General features: G+C 36.3%; 1 protein-coding gene across 9 annotated transcripts in view; it reads right to left on the bottom strand.

Moving 5' to 3' along the window:
• The window catches only part of VAV3 (vav guanine nucleotide exchange factor 3), a 170,834-nt gene that overhangs the window by 23,949 nt on the left and 123,763 nt on the right, over nucleotides 1–23,122 (bottom strand). For all 9 annotated transcript variants that reach the window (XM_069022536.1, XM_069022537.1, XM_069022538.1 and 6 more), the window contains 2 exons: nucleotides 4,462–4,598; nucleotides 695–760 (listed from right to left, as the gene is read on the bottom strand). In XM_069022536.1, the coding sequence (XP_068878637.1) occupies nucleotides 695–760; nucleotides 4,462–4,598 (203 nt within the window). The remainder of the gene's footprint in view (nucleotides 1–694; nucleotides 761–4,461; nucleotides 4,599–23,122) is intronic.

The raw sequence follows: 23,122 nt of genomic DNA, 5'->3' as shown, positions 1-23,122 counted from the left end.
TTATTGGGTTTACGGGTTTTTATCAATTAACCTTTAACAAAGGATGCCAGTAATCTGATGCACAGTGTTACAGAGGGCAGAGAAGAAACAAGGGTATAGTATATAAATGCATCATCGCATCTATATATTAAACTCCTGAGTATGTATTATAAAACTATTTTTCTTATTACTTTCCTGAACTTTTCTAGATTGAGAAGATTCTTGTGTGCAATAAGGACAGGTAAGAACCTAAAGAAAGAAGAAAATTTACCAAGCACTCAGAATTCAAGGTTTTATATTAGTTTTACAATTTTTAAATTCACTACTTAGGCTGTAATCCCTCTCTCTAACCCAAAGTGACTGAGGAATAGATTAGAGCCACAGCATTCTCACCTTCCTGCTGGGCAAGGAAGAAAGTGCACTTTCACATAAAATGTATTTGATCTATACTCTGGAAACTCTTCAGACAGATCAATTTGTTAATATTCCCATAAGTTACACCTGCTTATCAAACTAGTTTTCTTGACATGTCCTACTTACATCCCATAACCAGAAATACTAGAACACTCTACTTTAAGCAATACTGAACCTACCATGAAAGCACAAAGGCACTAGAAACAATATTATTTTTGTAAGGTAGGATTAATCTTGATGACCTAATGAACTAGGCAGTTTTCCTGTAAGGTGGCAAACAGAACTAAACAATTGTACTTACACATGGGCTAGGTTTTACTGCATCACTTGGGAAGAATCCAAGCTCTCCTGTTGTTAGGTTTCTCCCCTAAAAAAATTTTTGAGACATAATTGGGATTAACATTAAATAATAACACATGCACAGGGATTTAGGACAATAAGGAATCTTTAAAAGAAAATGCTGTTCTAATAAAGTGTTGCTCAACAGTTCTGTGGGTTTTGTTGTTGTTTTGTTGAGGTTTTAATAATTAAGTAATAATTATAACTGATAGATCTGAAAGCTCTGAGAGATGAGAGGCAAGAAGGGAGCTCAAGAGACTGGGATGTGATTCCCAGTTCTGTCAATGTCTGCCAGTGTCTGATATCTTCATTAATGTTAATATCTCCTTTCAAGTTACTTCCTCCTCAACTGGCATTCTACAGAAAGTTGTCACCTGGAACATTGCAGAGCCCCAAAATGACTACACCACCATGCAGCAGTGGCTGCAGCACCTGAGAGATCAAACTCCAGCTTGAATTCAGAGCTAGTGATCCAACAGCCAATTCAGACACTAAGTTAAGCATTTCCATAAGTGATGCAAATCAATGGATATTGATTGGGCAGGAGAATACTAACAGAATTAAAGATTACTCTCCATGATATACTGACAATGCTGCAGATACCTCCACACAACTGGGAGACCAGGGCAGAAATGCATCCAGCAGGGCCTAAACTGAGCCTTTTCTGCAACACAACTGCTGCCTCCCTGAAGTGGCAGGACCACCAATTTACTCCTTCTTCTAAGCACCAAAAGTGACCTGATCATCACAGATCCATGCATCAGCAGCTCACACACAGTTCAACACCAGCCAAGCTCTCCTGAAGAACACCTTAAAAACATCTTTTTATTGCCAGTACTATTTGGCAGTGACCATACATTTCAGAGTAGAACAGAGCACATAGCTAAAGTTTCTGAACACAGATTCATTAAATGAAGGCATCAAAATGTGTGTTTTGGCAAACAAATGTTTTAATTTAACTGATTTTTTTAAAAGCACATAAATGCTTAACCTTCATTAAATGTAATATACTGACTGTTAACATAACATACTCTAGCATTTGGCAATAAGATTAAGCGTAAGTACTTTACAAGCATTAAAATCTTGCAAATTATATTTCTTTTTTATTTTTGATGGCATACCTGCAACATAAAAAAAAATAAAAAGGGGAAAAATCTTCATAAACACACATGAAATTTCTTCAGGGTTTTAGTTCATTTTGTTTCTGTAACATTAAATGTGTTCTATTCTATGTGTTCTAAATTCTACCATAATACCACCACAGAAAACAGAACTCAGAAAATTCAACAGAGTGGAGCTGAATGTAAAAAAATAACAAATGCTTGTGAAAAAAATAAAAGCATTCTCTGATTGGTGCTATCCTAAGTATAATAAATGAGGGCATCATTTTCCATGGGAGATTCCTGTGCAATTCATCACACACAATAGCAGCCATCTTTACCAAAAATACAGAGGATTGAAGAGGAGGTAGAGGAGAGGGAAATGCAGGTAGGCATATTTAAGCTAAATGTGTTTTATACCAATGATATTTAAAAAAGAATTATGTGCAAAGAAGTGACAATCTTACAGATTTGAACCTGTGTTCAGCAAAGCTTCCTTGCCTCATTTCACACCATCTGCTTGAATACAGGTTACCCTTTGTATCCATATATTCTATTTACTCCTGAAGCATGAATCCCTCTCAAGTACAGACTTAATGTTTAAGCAGAGCTGCCAGTCTGCCATCTAAGTGATAATACTTTCAATACTAATCATACCTGAATAGCAAACGGTACCACAGTCAACCACTGAACAAAACATATTAATGTCTATCAAAACATGTTTGACTGTACTTCAGCTACAGCTCAAGCACTGCTTAGTACCTTCTGTTGTTTATTTGATGTGCCATAAAGAATGAAAAAAAATTTACCTAAACCATACATACTTATCTATTACAATCACTTGAATTTCTAAACTGAGCAATGGTCAACTTAAAAGTCCATCGTAATATTAGTCTTGTGAGTCAACTGTAAATTATTCTAAAAGGCCTCCTGAGTAATTAAAGATTTTAATATAAATTGCATATTGCAGGCTTTTTCTTAATATACATTTTAAAATGCAGATCTCATTAAAAGACTCAGAAAAATCTGTATTAAGCAGTCTGTGACAAAAGAGAAAAGAAAAAAATCCCAAATGATGCTAATAGAGATGACAATTTCCATTAGGAATCAAATCTATTACTAAGGCTTCTAGGCAAAAGCCTCACACACTATCTGGTTTCTGCTAGTTAAACACAATGAGATTCTAGCTAAATTCTTTAGCATGATAATCACAAATAACCTCTAAGACAATTTCCAGTAGATTGAGTTGACAGATGCGTCTGAACATGGAATAGAATCACTCCCACATGGTGACAATAATTTTGTCTTGTACTAATTGTATTAGTCAGATGATTACCTTCTAGCCAGTCCTAAGTCAAGAGCAGGTTCAAATGCTTCTCCAGATCAGAACTCTAGACCTTGCAGAACCAAGCTTCACATACAAAACTACACAGGACAAACTCTGTCAACTAACATTTGAAAATATTTATTTTTAGCAATGCAAAATACCCATGGTCTGCTAAGTAACAGGCTGGGGGGTTTTGGAGGGGAGTTGGCTTGTTTTTTGGGTTTGGAGGGTTTTTTGGGACAGGGTGAGATGGTTGGGTCACACCTATTTACATATTTTTTCCAATAGATAAACTAATTCTATTGTTTATTACGTCCCCCAATTAAATGTTCAAGATGATGCAGTGACATAGGAAGAGTTCACTGATCCAGTGGTGAAAAGTTTGGAGAAGATTCAATCTGAACTGTAGCCAGGAAAACAAAAGCCAAAACAAACAAGAAAAAGTATGACCTAACTTATGAAAAAGACCAGGCAGTTTTTATATTATATTCATTAGCTTACTATAGCTTTAAAGAATAAAAGAAAATCATGAAGACAAACACAGGAACAACAATTCAAGAAGACAGATATTTTCCAGTTGTTGTTCTATTAATCTACCGAAAGTTCTTCTATTTACCTCTATTTCCATGTATCCAACAATACAAACAATTAATAAAGCAATCAAGAAAAATGAGACACACACTTTAATGCATTTGTTATTACAGGGAATGCAAGTCAGCATTTTCAATGTTTATATTTCTCAATTAAGAAGAAATTTTAGTAATGAAAGTAGTGATGTGAATCATGTGACAGCAAATCTTTGCCATCAATAGAATATACTTTTCCCATGTATATAAAAAAAATGTTATCCTTAACTGACTTAAGCCAGCATCACATAGTTTAGGTGTGGTTCTGTTTTGCAGAACTATTTCTCTCCCCTACAAATCTAATATTCACTAACTGGGTTTTGTCAACATAGCTCTTACTTCTGCTATGTTAAAAAACCAGAGACTGAAAATTCACAAAACTTTGCTTTTTGCGCCAAACGCTCTCCTTAACTCTTGTAATTTCACTAGGATTGCCACCAACATCATGTTCTGTCAGATTTATTCACTGGGACTTTAAGGGTGCAAGAATGAAGCTTTACCCCATATAGGAACTACTGGCAATTTAAAAGCAAAAACAGTTGTACTAGGCATTTATGTGGATAAACCACAGAATTTGATTGTTGTTCAAAAATAAAAACGTTACAAGAGCAATATATCAATAAGTAGTTGATACTTGGACAAACAGAATATAGCCATTTGCTAAATTATATAGTACCTGCCAAAATAAGCTATGTGCATCTCCTCTAATGAGTTCAATAGTGTCCCCAATCTGGATATGCAATGGTGGGCCATCCTGTGCTGCTGGCTGTGGTATTCCATTGTAGTTCCGAATTACTTGCATTTTTGGTAAACCTGAAAAAAACAAACACTAAAAAAAATTAAAAACACAAACAAACAGAAAAAAACCCATAAGCCAGAATCTATTTTTACTTAATGACAATCTGTAGAATCTGAAAACCACAAGAGCAATCAAGCAAAGAAACACTCTGTCTTAGTAGGTACATGACTAAGGCACTAGTACTCAGTACTCTACCAGGCACAACCAAATAGAAAATAATTACTTTTGAAAAACATCTCTATCCTCCTCTCTTCTTGGGGTAAAGTTGATTTCATGCCTATGGAGACTCTTCCCTGTACACATATGCATCCCTGGCTCTGCACAGGGTTCAAATATTAAGGCTATCTTTATAGTTCAAGGCAAAGACTGCAATGAATTAGTATTAAAGACACCAATATGGATAATCTCACCTGCTTTAGAACAGTATAACCAAAAACCTATGGCTGGCATGAACACAGCCACAAGAGTCAGGATCACAATTCTTTCAGGTTTCTCACAATATCTTTTTTTTTTTTTTTAATTTTTGGGTTATGACAGTACTTCTGGGTACATGTAGCAAAGCCTGGATCAACTGAAGGTTTCATTTTCAAGACAAGAACTCTAGATGCACACTAGTCCTCCCACATCAATACTGACTGCATCTACACACCTAATCTCTGATGGGGATTTTTTTTTTTTTTAAGGCAGAAACCCACTTCCTGAGACACAAAGTATTTTTTTTCCCAAAGATGAGTGCATCTGCTTGCACAAAGAACTAAAGCACTGTCTACAACTACAGTTCAAGAGCCCGTCACAGACATGTATCAAAATAGGGGGGCCAGGGATTTAAGTCAGAAGATAAAACTGTGGATACTGTAACACCATGTTGTTACAACTTTAATGGCATTTTTTTAAAAAAACCCCAACATTTTAAGCATTATGGACAGCTAGTGTATTGCACTCAAAGAGCATGCTCTGGTATTATAAGAATACCTGAAATCAAGTGAAGCACCACCCGCTCCATAACCAATATATTAAAGATTTAGAGGCTTTTAGAAAAGGATTTTTGCACTCTACTTACTGCCAAGGAAAGCATTTCATCACAACAGATCTATTTTTAATTATTCTCCCTCTATCTTTAAAAAAAATAAAATTATATAATAATTTTCCTGGGTTTAACTAAACATGGGATTTTCAAAATCATTATCGTTAAGTGAGCATATAATTTTAAAATCTTAACCAGAAAAAATTTGGTTAAGAATTTTGCAAGAATGTGTATTAATAAATATTGGTAAGAGTGAAAGGCTACAAAGTCAAGGTCACGGGGCTGCCATATTTAACATGTTTCTTGCTGGATGGTCATGATTGACTTCATTCTAACAACAAAGGATCAGCAGGCCAACAAAAGACTTATTTCTGTTGCAAGATTACTACTGTAATTTAGGTGGCAATAAATACAAATACCCATTATCTTCTCTAAATTGTATGAAACATGAAAGGGATCACCTTCAATAATTACTATTCTCTGTATTAATAAGTACTAATCCAAAGTGCTGATGAAACATTAAGCAAAGTAATACCAGCTGTTACATTACTCAACCCAAATGACACCTTAACTTGTACTGTTGCTGCAAGTTATCTGGCATACTTAAAATGAGCACCTAATTATTAGTAAGCCATTATTCCACTCAGGCAAATACTAGATGTTACTTTGTTCCTCACCTTGAAGGCTTTCCTGCTTTCAAATAGAGATTCAGCATCAACAAAGGCTCCATGCACTGCACAGCAAATAGAAGTAATGCTGCATACAAGTGTCTACTGAAAGCTGACAACTTTGTCCTAATGCAAGGAAACCACCCCCCCATCAGAATACGAATTCTAGTTTGGCATATGTGATTAACAAACTGTAAGCATGTACTCATCTTAGAGACATACTTGGAAGTCAAAACAAGTGCACAAAAAATTATTCACATTATAAAACCTTGTATTGGGTGATTCAGTTTATCACATTTTTAGTGTGCAGATATAATATGCTTAAAACCCCACCCTTGGATTGATCTCATCAGAATATGCTCAAGAAATAATCATGTACTTCTCAATGAAAATCCTGGTGGTTTTTTAAGATACTATAGTGCTTAAATTAGTAGTCATAAACATGAATAAGAGCACTTTTTATTTCTATTCCACTGGTAATTATGATTATTGGCATCTCTGAAAACCAGGGCAAGAGAACTATGGAAAAAAAGGAAAAATTGTGCTGTGTCAACTAGCAGAATTGTTCAAAAGGTAACACAGAATTAATCCTGTTAAAACACATCATTTCTAAAATACTTGTGAATAATTCAGTATGCTTGATTCTGCAAAATCCTACAGTAATTTTGATTACAAAGTTACCTTGATACAATATTGGAAGATTTGATCTAACACCTACCTCTTGACATCACTAGAAATAATCCTATCATTTAAATAGGCTTTTGGGTTATGGCCTGAATGGAGTTTAATATCTTGCTTCAGATCCCTTCTTAAAACTTGTTTGTTGTAATGCCTACAGAAACTGCTCATTTGCTTGCTACAGCTGGTCTCTACTATGGTGACCAACAAATCCTATTTTTCTACTTCAATTTTACTACCTATTCTATCCAATTGTTGTCTTTGTCCTACTTAAGAGTTCTTTTGTACTCAGCGTTGTCATTGCTACAAATACACACTGCCTAGCACAATGTATGTGCACTATCACCAGACTCACATAAACCAGCACCTGGAATAATAGGGATACATGGCTAGGATTCCAGTATATTAGAACAATATACAGTAACCAATGATGCTGCAATGTTGTTCTGTACTACTTTCACTCAGATGTTTAAGTAATGATACTTTGTGCTAGCTTCAAGGCCATGGATCAAAAATGCATGCAATAAACAAGGGAAATGATATTTTGGTGCTAATTATTTTAGCACACGTTAGATTTGACTCAGATTCTGAAATGCACTTTATACCTCAAAGTAAAACAACTGAAGGTAAATTCACTCTCTAACAACAGGAGTGTCTGAGTCACTGAGGGCCATATTCATTTCAGTATCAATAATACCACAGATGCATACACAGCCTGTATCAAAGATACAAAAGCAGTGAATGCACAACTAATATGTTTTACTAGCTCTATGAAAATATCAAAAGGACCTATCCCTGTTGTACTGTTGTATGATTTTAAATTTTCCAGGAACAAAAGACTAAATGAAATCTTTGAATCAATCAATCAAAAACAAGTACATATTATTTGGAATAGCTAAATTTTCACGGGTAAGTGTTCTTCTCATAGAACTTTCCCTGCATCATCTTTAAGTATGGAAAAACTAAACGGGGTACAGTAAAGTTAATATATTGAGGTAAAGAGTCAAAAAGTTCCAAACAGAATGCTCAACTTCATTTTCACCATGCAATTACAGATTTGATTATAGTCACTCAGAAAGAGTTTAGCAGATTAACATTGAGCTGGTGTACATTTAATTGGACAGAAACTGGCCACTCTTCACCTCCTAACATATACAAAGGACACTGGGGTGTCATGGATCAAGACCTATCCATCGTTAACGCACCAACCATCTGAAACTATCTCTGAGTTTTTTAGCAAGCTTATCCTAAAACAAATCTGTTTGCTCCTACTGTTCATTTTAGAATTCTATTCTCTAAGCATTTAGAATTGTGCTGGCTTTGGCTGGGGTAGTTTTCTTCACAGAAGGAAGTATGAGGCTACCTATGGTTTGAATTTGTGCTGAAAATAGGGTTTGCTTGCACAATGTCAAGGCCTTTTCTGCTTCTTGTACCACCCTGCCAAGAGGCTGGGGGTGCACAAGAAGCTGGAGGGGTACGGCTGGGACAGCTAGCCCCAACTGACAAAGGGATAAGCCATTCCAAATGACATCATGCTCAGGATATAAAGTGGGGTGAAGGAGGAGGAAGGAGTTTGGAGTGATGGCATTTGTCTCCCCTAGTCACCGTTATAAACAATGGAGTCTTGCTTTCCTTGGGATAGCTGAACACCTGACTGGCCCAGGAAAGTGGTGAATGAATTCCATTTTTTGCTCTACTTGTGTGTGCAGCTTTTGCTTTAGCTGTTAAACTGTCTTTATCTCAACCCACGAGTTTTCTCACCTTAGTGTTTTGTTCCTGGCTGGGGTTAAACCACAACAAGCATCTTCTACTTTTCAGAGTAAATTAGTTCATGGCCAACTTACATCCATCTAGAAACAGCAGCCTGCATAGTTCTTCTCCTTGTCTGCATTTATTTTCATACTACAGTTAAAGAGAGCAATCATACCCCTATTAACCTTCATTTTGCTAGGCTAAACAAGCCAAGTTCTTTTAGCTTCCTCTCATAAGAAACCAATTCCTTTGAGGCAGCATACCAGCTTCTTTCCAGAAGTTCAGACAGGCAAGATCTAGAATACTTTCCTTGTCTATCTTGACATTTCATTTTCAATTGGCACATGGATTCCTAACAAATATACTCATTAAGAATCCTGAGGACTTTCTGTAATTCAATAATGCAGACAAGAAAAAGTGGTATGTTACAGAAACCTGAAATGCTTTAGAATACAATTATGGATTATTTGTGACAGAAACAGTGTAGAACCTCTATGCATTAACAATTGAAATGGGAAATATGTTAAGCATTTAGAGACACTGTCACTGCAATGTACATAGCTGCAGTACTGACAGTATTTGACAATTGCAGAAAACTTGTGGAAACACATCTGGCACAAAAATGTTACTCGTTAACATGTTAAAAAGAAGGTAAAATTCCAACACAAAGGACAAGGTCAGGGTTTCATGCATGCATTATCATAATGTTAAAAATCCCATTGGCTTCCATTGAGTCAGATTTCCACATGACCAAGTTTTTTATCAGGAAACTTTCTAATTTAAAGATACAAAAGAGCCTGGTAATTTCCAACACTGAAATCAAAAAGCCAAACTTATCCAGTTATGACACCAATAAATAGCTAAAATTTACTTCACTTGAAGACAAGGAAAAAACACCAGATTCCTAGAAAAGTCTTCACAGCCTGGACCTGGGTCACAGAACTAACATAAATCGATGATCTAAACTGTATCTCATGAGAAAAACAGAAAGCATGATAAAGTCAAGATTTGTAAAGTACCAATTAAGTTACATTACAGAAAAATAAAACCTTTCATAAACCATACCATTCATTTGAGTATTTCATCTCATAATTATGAGTCAAGGAAGGAGGCTACAATTTAGAATTAACATAGTACATAATAAGTTAGAATACCCATTATATATAAAACAAACAAAAAATGTATTCCTTATATACTTGTATTCTTTACAGGAGCTCTGCATTTCTAAACAACACTGAATGACCCTCAGAGTTTCATGCAGAGATTCAAAAATGTTATTTTTTGCTTACAACATGCATAATGCATGCCCTATTATGACCTCTATCTGTCAAAATTGATTCCAGCATCTGTTATTTCCAAGCAAGGCAAAATGTGGTTTACATTTTGGGCAGGGATCATTCTAACACACGAAACAATGACACAGCATACAGGAGAGCAGGGTTCAAAGGCAAATTTGTGGATATACTTTATACTGTTAGCACAAAGACGTGAAACAACTTTGTCCGGATTAAACATCCCTTCCTAGTTAGCAAGAAGATCCCTTTCTTTTTCTCTAGGAAAAATATAGCATAGTCACCAAATATTTATAGTCTGATCAAAAAAATAAAACCCAGTAATGCAATGGAATAAAGCCTCCTGACTTCATGAGCCTTTGAATCTGAAACAGAATTTTAGACTGACAAGGCCACATCCTGATGTTTCCATAATCTCAATAACATTGCCTTTTGTATAGGAAATGACATAAAGGCTCACTGATTGTCCTTTCTTTCACCAAAAGAGCATTTTGGGTGTCTATTTGGAACCTCTGCACTTGCTTTAACCCTTTCTGGTTTATATCTTTGCAGCTTCAAAAATAGGGAGTGCAGTTCTGCTGAGAAACAAGCTGAAATTTAGTGATTGATAAGCCTTCTATAGCAAAGACTGGGAGGAATATTCCATGCAAAATCTCTGAGCAGGTATACCTCCATACATCTTCACCCTCCAACCAGGAATTGAGGGCTACATAACTCATGGCAGTATCTCATGGGATTAAATGTCTGAACAGTGGCCCACACTGTCATGGATAATTTTAACAGCAGAAACTAAAGAGACACAGGCAAAGGGGAACTCATATTGAAATAAGAAATTAGTATTTACACCATGGTAAGTAAAATTAGACTGTGAAGGTTTCAGATCAAGAAGCATAACTGCAAATAATAAAGTAACAAGGAGTTAGGACAAAAAGAGCAAAGCAGATGGGTTGATACGGACAGCAGCATGAAGAACAGGTGGAACTGTTATACCCACAATCTGAGCATCCATGACACAAAATCACCAGCTTTGACACGTTTTTTTTGGCACCATCATCTAGGTCCAACACTAATATTAAAAGCTAGTTAAAGAAAAGCTCTAATCTGAGCATGGGCTATAGGAAAACAAAGTCCGTCAGCAGTCTCTGTACGTTCTTCCAATCAGCTCTGCTACCTTAATTGTTCAAAATCCCTGTTCACAATCCTTTTGTTGCAGAATTAACAGCAAACTTGGCTCTTCTCCCTTGCATTTATCAGGAGAGCAGCTTCCCAATTCCTCATCAGCGTCATCTATCTCCAAAACCAATGGAAGTCAACGGCTTTGCACAGTTACTGCCAAGGCAAAACTTGTCTAGAAGGCTTTCTCAGCTGGTGAGAAAACATGAGAAAAGCAACACTACTAATCACTTAAAAAAACCCACTTACATTCAGTTTCTGAGGCGGTCTTTTAATGCCTCAAAAGAGACTAGGTTGCTGTGGGGTTTTTTTAACTTTTAGGCCAAGTACTTATAACACAAATTAAAGAACTCACATAAGTGGAAGATGCCAGCACAGTCTATTAAGTGCACTCTTCAGAGTGTCAGTGATTTAAATAATTACTATTGCACAAAATTAACACAATTAGTAAGCACACAGACGTACCTCAAAGAAGATATTGTAACTGAAGTTTTAATTCTCCCAGTCTCAAGTCATTATTTTTGTGTCATTCTAATTAGAAGTTCTAATTTTAGGTATTGCTTTTAAGCCTTGCATTCATAAAGTCATAGAATGGGCTGAGTTGGAAGGAGCTTTAATGATCATCTCATTCCAACGTTCCTGCCATGTGCAGAGGCACTTTCCATTGTACGACGTTGCTCAAAGCCCCATCCAACCCAACCTTGAACACTTCCAGGAATGGGGCATCCACAGCTTCTCTAAGCAACCTGTACCAGTCCCTCCCTACCCTCACAGTAAAGAGCTGCTTCCTAACTACACCTTCCCCCTTTTGGTTTAAAGGTAAGATGGCTGAAACGCTGACAGTGCCTGAGACTCAGGAATATTCCACTTGTCTTCTCTTTAACTGCTTTGCCTTTGAGTACTGTTCAATTCAGTCTCACTATCTGTCATATGATTAACCACAACTCAGTGGAGTTTGCCACTTGACTCAATTTTGAAGTCAAAGAACTACACAAGGCTGATTATTAAAATGTTTATCAGCTACCGTGAGCCTTAACTCAACTGTTACATTTTTTCTTAGAGAAGTAAGGCAGTCCTTTCCTCCATAAACAGAGAACTCACAAGCAGTGGGGCAATATGGGGGAAAGGATGCACGGAGGTGCAAAATAATCTTCGCTGTCTCAAAATTCAGATGACAAATATGTAATGCACTCCAAACCACATCTGATAAACAGTCATATTTCTCTTCCATCAAAATGGGGAACTTAAAGACTGTCATCCTCCAGAACACATACAACTACGGGAAAAAAAAGTCTTTTTTTTCCACAGTCCTAGCCCTGCTTTGTGTCACTGTCCTCCCTCTCTTCCAACAACCGTTTCCTTCTCAAGAACCTTACTGAAACAGGATTTGGGGTTCACTCAGTCTTTTACTAACTGTCAAATCTATAGTTTTTCAAAGATTCAATTTTTCTACCATTTCTCCTTAACGCTGCATATATAAACTGTATTCTTGGCAGAGACCTCTGCAAAAATGGTCAACCATCAACCAAAATGAAGATGTGTGGGAGGAAAAAATCTGTCTGCTAACAGTCTGATCAACAACTTGTTATGAGAAACAGCAAACACCACAGCTCAGGAAGTCCTTGTGCTTCCTCGGGTTTTGTAGATCTGATCATTAGCAAAAAGCCCCCAGATATGTGGCTGTATCTCCATTTTCCAGTTAATACCCAGACAAAACTTGGAACTACATTGCAGATCATAGCAGGAGTTCATTACAAGGAAAACAAACAAGTCTAGCAATGTTATTCAATTTACAAGGTTGCATTTTTGAAACTGTATGAGTTCTGATATATTTCTACACATTTGTTTTTATATTACAGCAGTTTTGCTGCCTAAAGACCAACACACAGACAAATGGGCATCTTCCCCTGCTCTGAACATCAGTATGTGACTTCACCCAAATGCTTTTGTCAGCAAAGATTTTCTTGAGGATAACTATGATTAGTGACAATGTGAGCAGCATTAATAAAATTAGCAGCATGGGAACATGGACATTCACTGAGGTGAACAGTCCCCTCTCAGTAGGAGCTTTAAGTTTTCAGGTCTTCCAAGGCAAGGTCAGCTTAGTGGTCCTATAAATAAAGCACCTATTTTGACCAGAAATAAGAAATTTAGCAAAGAAAATCCAGAATCCAAACTAAGTTTCAGATTTTTTTTTTTTAATTTAAAAAAATAACTCCAACAGAAGGCATTTTCTTACTTCACCCTTAAGCAGGGACATTTGGCACCTTGTGACACTCAAATTTTAAGGAGCCTGGAAGCTCACCTCTGTGCAAGAAAAAAAACTGGCACTACAAAAATGCTTCTGAAGAGCCATGTTTTTAAACTTCAGAAGAGAAAGTCAGAAGGGCTGCCTTTTGGGAAAGGAATTACCCTATTCCTATTTAAATGACCAATGACCATTTGTCTCTCATGACCTTAACTGGTGGTTCTGCTCATAACTCTCACAGATTCACTCCTGAGGTTTAAATTAATTTTTGTGTCTCAAAACAGAAGGAAAAGAAAATGCAAAGATTTTGGGAAGTCAGGTGACAAAATGTTGCAACAGAAAAGAAATACAAAAATTAGTCAAGTACACTGCTGAAAGAAACTACAAATGCCAACCGAATCCCATTTGCACAGCAAACTTTTTCACAAGCTGTCTTAGGCATCTTTCAAACACTCAGTCCTCCCCTATAATACATACATTTGTCTTTGTAGATCCACATTAATTCAGAAAACCTGAACATGCCCTAGATTGATAACTGCAGATTGCAAATGCAAGAAAGTATGTCTAAAATCACAGAAATTTCTTGTGCAATTCCAAAATCATGTCTTAGTTTTTATACTCAAACTCAGGTAATTTCTCAAAAGAGAAGGAGGACTCTCTCCATGACTACACTGAAAGAAAGCAGAGAGCTAACAAAGTCACTGACTTCCTAATCGTCATTGCCACATACTTTTTGTGATTAATTAAGAGTGAAAACTATTTTTCTTTCACTGACAGACAAAGTTTCCCTTTCACAGCAGGTTTTCCTCCAAACAAGTGTTAAGGACAAGTTCTTGTAGAGTTTTAACTTCAAATGTTTATTAAGGCAACTACTCCTTACTTGGAGTGACACAGACAGCTATCCTTGTAAGAGTAAGGAATTTTGGACTTGAAAAGTCTCAGCACTTCGAACAAGCATTAGAAATGGCTGAGTGCTAAATGTTTCATGGGAATAAACAAGGAATAATCAGGTTCAAAAACACAGTTTGCATTTGTCTTGACCAAATAATGAAATTTCATCATTTCAATGTAGTCCAAGAGGAGAATTAGGGATATAAACTTTAAAAATCATGTTGCCTCAAATGTAAGAAGCTTTTTTTTTTTTTTTTCTATTAAGCAAAATGGAGTTTTGGCATATGAATTAAAAAGTGTGGTACATGTGGTGCTGCTTTTTATAAAAGCCCATGGTATGAAGATTAACCAGTGTTAATTATCACATCTTTTAATGTGATGCCATAGACAGGCATGGCATTCTAATTCACATTTTTGTTCAAACATGTACCTGCCCTGAGGAGCCAACAACTTGCACTGGGCAGATACTACAGATGAGCTATGAAGGTGTGTCCAGACAGTAGATTATGTGCAGCAAAAGCCTCTGAAAAAGTGGGACGAATCTTGCAATACAGAAGTCCATTATTCCACAGAAGTAATTATTTTGAGCTGTACTTTAAATACTAACTTCCTCATGCCCAGGGATAATTCTGCAGCAAGCAGTAAGAGAAAAAAAGGCTTGGAAACAGGAAATCCCACTTTGGAAATGGAACTTAATACTGCAAAATGTCATGAATCTTGTAAAGGACCTAGGCATTTTTTCTAGTGTAGAGAACTCACAGATGGAGTAAGTTTAAAAGCAACATATAAGCCATGCAAATACATACCTATGCCACCAAGAATCTTTCACAGGTATCAAATTTAAAAACACAGGTTGCTGAAAATGTGCTGACATTTTATTCACCAAGAATTGCAAAAATAAAAATTCAATTATATTTCATGCAATTTCTTTGGTGTTCAGTATTGACTAATAGCATCTGCCTCTAAGATGAAAGGCCTCAGTCTCCATTTCTGTTACTTACAAGAATTAAATTCTCTGGCATAAGAAGCATTTTAAATTATTACATAGTGTGAAAGGGAAGTGGCTGATGCCTGGCAAAGCAGGTAGGTCCCAGCACATGACAAATCATTTCGCCTGCACGCACCCTCTTCATAATGTTACATAATCCTTCAGCTTTTCAAGTTAAACACTCTTATGATCTTACTTTTCAAGCAATTTTTCTTCTTTGTGGCCTCTACCCTGATTACAGCAGAAACCTCTTTTACTTCTTAACTGATAGTTCTTAGCACACATGCAAAAAAATTTCAGGCTTTACAGACCTTCTTTGCATGCAAGCATCAGAAGATAAATGTTGCCAAGAATTATGGCATTTTATTAAAGTAATGAAAAGACATCGTTGTTTTGGCTAAAACAAACCTGTTCCCAAAAAATATGCCTACTTATTTCTGGTCTGTATAGGCTACAGCAAATAAATTATTTTCTTTGAGAAAAAAGAACAAAACATGTTTTCATTACAAAGTATTTGTGCTATAATAGTCAAAAGGATGAATACAGATTTCACTGTTAACACCACAATGCAGTTAAAATTGTTTATCCCTAAATAGTATATACTATTTATATATTGTTTTTATGTTGCACACTTTGCATATCTGAAGTATTGGCAATCTATGAAAATAAAATTCTAGAAAATAAAAAATGCATCATATTTTGTGATACCCCCAAGCTTTCCCATGACTTTGTAGCATCCCTAGCCTCAATCAGCTGATATACCCAGACAAAGGCATTGAGACTACAATGTAAATATCCAGTGAGTATAAAAATATATATTTTACGTAAGTTTTTTACTGTCTTCATTTATGTTAGCCTTTCTTTTCTAGCACAACTAGCATATGAAAAATTATATACTATTCTGATACACTGTTTCTGCATACTCCCTTTTTATCAAAGAAAAGTATTTTCAATTTTCAGTAAAAATTTTCAAAATAGTTTGCAAATTTAAGTAGATTAATTTTCTATCTCTACATATAAGTAAGTCCTTAACTTGAAGACTGCTTACATGATGAATAAATAATAAGCCGTAAAAGGGTCTTCCTTTAAAGGCAAAAATGAAAACATACAATAAAATGATCCATCACTTGACAGCTGTTGCAAAATCAAGACACTACTGGTAAATTATCATAGTCAATAAAGATGGGAATGAATCAAGTTTAGTCCCCGTCAAGATGTCAATGCTGCCATAATAATCATGCTCCATCTTACATATTTTTGCTTCTTTCCCTCCCTGTCAAGGAAACTCTCATATATTCATCTGCACAATAGTGAAGATTCTCCTTCTACTTTCTGTTTCCAGTCTGAATGTGGATTATATACTCCAGCAAAGTGTGAGATTTGTTAAGACAGAAACCATACCTGAAAGCAATAAAGTATATGGGTTGATATCCCATTTAAGTCTGGATGACTTATCTCACTTATCTCCTCACTGCAGCTGCCACCGCTGCCTCCTATGACCAGTTTGCCATTATCTCACTGAAGTTACTTAGCCTGTGACCGGGTGATCCATAGATTCAAAAGAAAGGCAGTAAGGGAAGACCTTAGTGGGAAAAAGCACCACACCTTGTGGCAACAGCCTGTAGTTACATCAAAGAATCATCCAGAGATCAAACTGACACCAGCAGAACACCCAGACTTTCTCCCAAAATACTGCCCTGACAAAGAACACACCTTAGACACTTAAATCCCAGCATCAGCTCTTTGAGCCTGGTTGATCATTCAGTGTTTCTCAGGTGCCTGAGCCTTGTGCAGAGCAACACACAATTTCAGGGTTTAAATCAATACCACCAGAAACAAGTAACAAAACCAGCACACAATGCACAGGAGCAGTCAGAGCTTTAAGTCCCCATCATTAAGCCTCATACTCTTTTCCTTTTCAGCCTTTCTTGTTCCCATGATAAAGCAAACAAGGGAAGGTAAAATTATAAGGCAACCTGTATGGTCTTCTGTAAAGAAGATTTTTTTTTTTTCTTTTTAATGTTGTAGAAGATATACCAGCATTAAGTGAATTCCAGTGTACTAAAATGATCCCTGCCAGTCACAAGAAGACTGCTACTGCCAGGAGTGTGACACTGTTCTGGAAGGAAAGCTGTGATCCATACATGCAGCTTTTGTGGTATCATATTTCATGCTATTTGTCGCTGTCAAATCCAATTAAGGAAAAAGGGCAAGAAGAGTAAACATCATGCTTTATTGTCTGAAATAAAAGACAGTGCCTCATGCTCTCCCCTCTCCCACATTCCCTATTCCAAACAGGCTGGTTAAAGAATAACCTCTAAGGTTAACGGACTGAGGCACCTTCTCAAGGTATCAGATAATGAAGTTACTTTTTAATTCCCTGTTGCACACTAAAGCTTAAGAAACACAAGTTATGAGAAGTGCAAGACTGAACATGTCTTCTATTTATTTGCAGGTCAGCAAGAGCAGCAATGAGGGCTGAACTCCAACTTCTTTCACTTAATGCCTCAGAAAAGTACTTTACCTTTTCTCCTGGATAAACCACAGCTAAGGGTGACAACTGAATAAATTAATTCTACTGAAAAATCCACCAGATCAGGTTTTATAATGTCACTACTTGAAAATACTAAGTACCAAAAATTCAAACATTACATGGCTGAGCTGTTAATTATGATCTGCAAGATATTTCTTAAAACAACTCAGTACCATAGAAATAGGTAGTTATATGTGAAGTTGTAATAAGTAGACATCTCAACATAAATATCAGACAGTTGTACAAGGCAGACTGGTAAAGCCTACAGAAACAGAATTTAAAAGTATATGGATAAACAGTATAAAGACTACAAATACTTTCTAAGAACAAGTCAGGGACATTGTTTAGAGTTCTTTAAAGCAAACAATGAAGAAGCAAGATTGTATATTAATGTGGATTAGCAAAATAATTTTAACAGGACTCACAACAAGGCTGTCTTCCAGCTTACATGATATAAGAGGAAAAGTTTCCCCCTGCCCCCAATAAACAAACAACAAAAGGACAGGAAATAAAAGGTTGGAACAGCAGTAATTTTTCCAAATAGAAGGGGGTGTACAAAAGGGTCAACCAAAGGAATCCGTGTTTGGCTCTCCCTTGTTCAAAAAATTAATAAGCATAATTAAAATGGGAGTTAGAGTGGATTAAGTCTTGTAGAAGATGCAAAAGCATTTCTTTAATAAGAACACTACTTGCAAAGGACTGAAGGAAGATTTCATGAACAATAGGATACAAAATCAGAGACTAACACTGGCTGGAAGGATCTTTGGTGGCCATTTGGTCATACCTTCATGAAAGACTTAAAGCAACAAATGGATTGAATAATTATACACAATGATGAAGTGCAAAACAGCTGTCATCACAGAGACAACAGATCTCAGAGGAATTGCTAAGTATTTTTTACAATCAGTCCTTTAATATTATAATCTAATTCTGCTCTATACCAACACTAAGAAATTTCCTGTAGCAGACGCAAAACTAGAAAGACTGACTACTCTTGGACCTAGAAGCATGCAAACAAGCAAAAAGGATGATCAGACATACAGAAGAGCTTCTGTATCAGAAGGATTAAGTAGATAACAGCTCTTCAGGCTAGAGGAAACATGACCCAAGGGGATATGACAGAGACAACCCAGGAGTGGCGTAACAGCGACCAGAGAAAAAGTACTCATTATTTCCTTATTTATTATTCATTTTCTTGATCCAAAAAAAATAGGTGTCAAAGTAATAGGTAGCAGGTTAAAAGCAAACAAAAAGATGTGCTTTATTCACACAACTTATCATGAGAGTGACAGTTAAAGGATGTTGTGAGGATTTTAGACTAGTTTAAAAAGTGATAATGAAAATACGTGGATGGAAAATTAAGAGCTAAGAAATGAAACCACAAGGTACAGCAGGAAGTACCACAACACCTTACCCCAAATTCTATCCTTCAGCATCCATTAAATTGACTACTCTTGGAGGGATCCCAGGCTAGCTTGGCTTGCAGCCTAACTCAGCCTCATTTTTCTCCTCTCTGGGAATCTCAAAGTGGTGAGCAGATTAAAAACTCTCCAAAAGCAGCATCAGTTTCTCAGGCTCTTGCCTCTGGCCTCTTCTATCAAGCTTTAAAACCTTCCTCAGGCAAAAGGCAGAGGCAGCTCTGGGAGCTTCTCTTGTGTGAATTTTCAGCAGTCTTTTTTCTCCCATGGGATGGCTGCTTTCAATTTTACAATGTTTCCCAAATTCTTTGTGTGAGAATTACTTTGAAGTAGTGATCAAATACTGATTTAGTTAAATGAGTGAGCCACAAAAAAAGAAACCATATGCTTTAGAGTACTGTTAAAATTCAGTTACTTTTGACTATTTTTAATCATTCATGGCCTTATTATCTTTGTTTTGCCTTCTGAGAATTAAAATACCCTGAAGATTAAAATCAGATATGAAAATAGATGGGTAAATGCAATTTTCCTCCTGAAGATGAGTAAGAGATTTTTAAGTCCCAATAAACTTCAACAAAATACCAAGCAATTCCTTCCACTTGCCATGGTAAGTAAAGGCAACTTGGGGCCATACAGCTGCTGGCACATGCCTCTTTTTTGTTTTTTTAAATAGTGCTGCACTACTTTTGTGTGTGTTTAAAACACAAAACAGTGAATTTTTTTGTTTTATTGATCATACTTGTATGCCCATTTTGCCCACTTCTACCTTACCTTATCCTTTTTTCTGGCTGACAACTTCCTTGCAGTTATCTCTAAACAATGACGTTATGCTTTAACAGTTGAGGCTGAGTGCTTTTATGCAGAAAAAGACACTGAAGGATTTTTAACCCACCTCAGCTTAAAAATTATGTCAACATATGGCTGAGCATGTATTGAATACCATCACTTCTCTAAGAAAAAATAAAATGTTAATTGCTTAAGATATAGAGACAGTCCCAAAAATATATCCAATAAGACAAGAGTTTAAATTACTCAACTACAAATTAATCTTGCAATCCAACCAGACAAGGATGAAAGAGTTTGACAAAATAAATACATTTCACCCTTTGGCATCTGGGTCTTCTGATGTTTAATTAAAAGAAAAGGCTAAAGGCTATGTTCTTCTCTGAATGTTAGCTTACTGCTGAGATGCCAAGGGGACAGGCACCTTTCAAATACCTCTCCCCAACAGGAATGTAAAAATAGTTTTAATTTAAAATAAAACAACCCAAATAAAAATCATTAAACTGCATTTGAAATGCTTCATTGGAAGACAAAACTCTGCTTCGCCTTCCAGAAACGCATTAGTGGAAAACTTCTTGGTGCAAAACATTAGACATGTCTTTTCTTGTAACACAACAAAGATGAACTCATTATTTTGTGAAGCACTCAAGGGGGGGGGGGGGGGGGAAGGCAAAGATCTTGAATGTAATATGTATTTTTAATAAATATGTGAGATAAATTAATTTGATCTCACAAAGTCGGTCACACAGTTCAGTGCATCTGTGAATTCACTGCTGTTGAGGCCCAGCTGAGAGAAGTTGTCCCATGACGTGGCACCACAAAGAAATTCACTGACTCTGGTCCCAAATGCCAACCCCATCCCAGCCACCTGATGTAAAACGTGTTCAAACATGTCTATCAACACCAAGAGATGGTCAGGTTAGAGCTGCAATCAAAGTCCTTCAAAGGACTTCAAAATCTTCAGGATTACACACCATGTCAGTAAGCAGCATCACATCTATCCTGCCAAGGAGTGTTCTCTTTGCAGCGAGTGTGCTCCCAGCTGCCCTGTTAAACCCATTCTGACCTGAAACTCCTCTGCTCCACAATGATTCCAAGAGACATGTACTGGATACATTACAGGTACCTTGAGCAAAGTGCTTAGATGATGTGTAGAAAAGGAAGAGGTATTCATAGCTGAATAAAACCCAGCCAAAAGTTAAACATGTGTCACATATATGTAAAATCAAAGCTCATTTTCAGTTCTGTAGTTTGCTCAAAACATTACCATTCAGAGAAGTCTTAAGCTACTTAGCAAATCTAATGCTCCACAAACATTATAAAAGATCTCAAACTTTGTCAAATAACTATTTCTTCACCAGAGGAAGTTTTATGAAGCATTTCTCTTTGCCCCAGTATTCCTTCTGGCCTTCCTCAATTTAATTTACAGTCAGCTGCTTCTTCATGTACACACTCATTTTGGCCAGCCATTAAAACACACTGTTATGTTCCAGGTTAACAGTATCTAAAACTGAAAAGAATGTCATGCATATATTCTAGTACTTGAGGGATTGCTATTTACTCCTACACTTTATTAACAGGAAATATAATTAAATAACAGTATTAAATGTATCAGAAAAACACCTATCAATGTATTTCTTGATTCTATACACAGGAATTCCTTTACCAAAGCAAAAAGATGCTACTTGGTCTAATCCATCTTGATGAAGACAATCCTAGTAAGGAGATACTATCAATGACATCAGTCAACTCCTCATTAAATATTGGGGGCTTGTTTAATGCTTTTTTTTTTGGTAGACCTTTTTCTGTGGCTTAAAACCAAGATAAATTCTTGTTCTCAACACTGATACTGACAGCCAGTTAGCACTGGGCAGCTAGAATCCCTGGTAGCTGCTGCCACTGTTGAAGTGGAGAAATAAATTCCTGAATGCCTGTTTTCACCACTGGGCTTCACGCTGCAGAAGGTTATTTTTTCTCATCCATGGAACTGGGTATTCTCTATACTGGGCTGAATGAGAAAGAGAACAGTCAATCAGCACTACTAAGGACATGCCTGGATAGCTCAATAAAACAAGAAAATGAGTGACAATGCTTCAAATTCTCAGTTAAAGAGTACTTTTATCTAGAACAACTTGGCAAAGAATTATCTGCTGGTTAGGATGTCCCAGCATTTGAGTTTGAGCCAGGTTTTGCTTTTGGCTGGGCATACAGTTGGAGTGGCACTAAAATGGAAATCAGACTTGCATATAATAGAGCACACTGTGTCAAAATTTGTTGAAATATCTCACAGTCTAGCATGCTTCATTCTTAACTGAAAAGAAAATTTAAACTGCCAATATGACACTATCACTTAATTTTTACTCTAAAGACAAGATGCAAACACTACACAAACACCTGAATATTGTTCCACTGCTTAGTAATCATATACACATATAACAATGATACAACCTAGTTAAAAGATTCCAAAACCCAATTTTAACAAAATATGAAGCACAAAAGTAACTTATTTCCCACTATAGCTAATGAAATAAACATATCTCCAGTATTGTACTTCTCCCTACACTGTTGTTGTTGTTTGTTTAATGCATATACTTCAGGCCATAAACCCAGTGACTCTCTTCAGATCCTGGGGCTTTTTTTATAATTTGTGTAAAACCAATATTAGAGGATTCACAAAGCAAGTTTCGACCAGACACCAAGCAGAAATACAAATACCTCTTTTTAAAATTATTATTTGAACTTTGAATTTTTGGGCTGAAAAATACATTTGCCCAAGCTATTGCACTGTATATGTTACTTACTAGTATTGTGTCCCTCCATCCCTAAAAAGCCAGACAATATTTTATTTTCTGTGAAGGGAAAAGACATATTGGTTCTGGCCCTCGGTTCAGAACTGAGGTTTTCTAATCTTTAATCCTTGCTTGTCAAGAAATCAGCTATTTAAGAAGTCAGCAGCTATTTAAGATGCTCAGTAGCGATCTTTCACAGAGCAGATTTTGAGTTTAATCTACAATGAATCTTGACTATAAGGTTTCTAGTGTTCTATTTTTACCAAGTTTATCCTTCTGATATGAAATATACTTTCACACT

Source organism: Aphelocoma coerulescens, chromosome 8 (genome assembly GCF_041296385.1).
Source record: "Aphelocoma coerulescens isolate FSJ_1873_10779 chromosome 8, UR_Acoe_1.0, whole genome shotgun sequence".
Taxonomy (NCBI): domain Eukaryota; kingdom Metazoa; phylum Chordata; class Aves; order Passeriformes; family Corvidae; genus Aphelocoma; species Aphelocoma coerulescens.
This window is presented reverse-complemented; position numbering and strand designations above follow the sequence as displayed.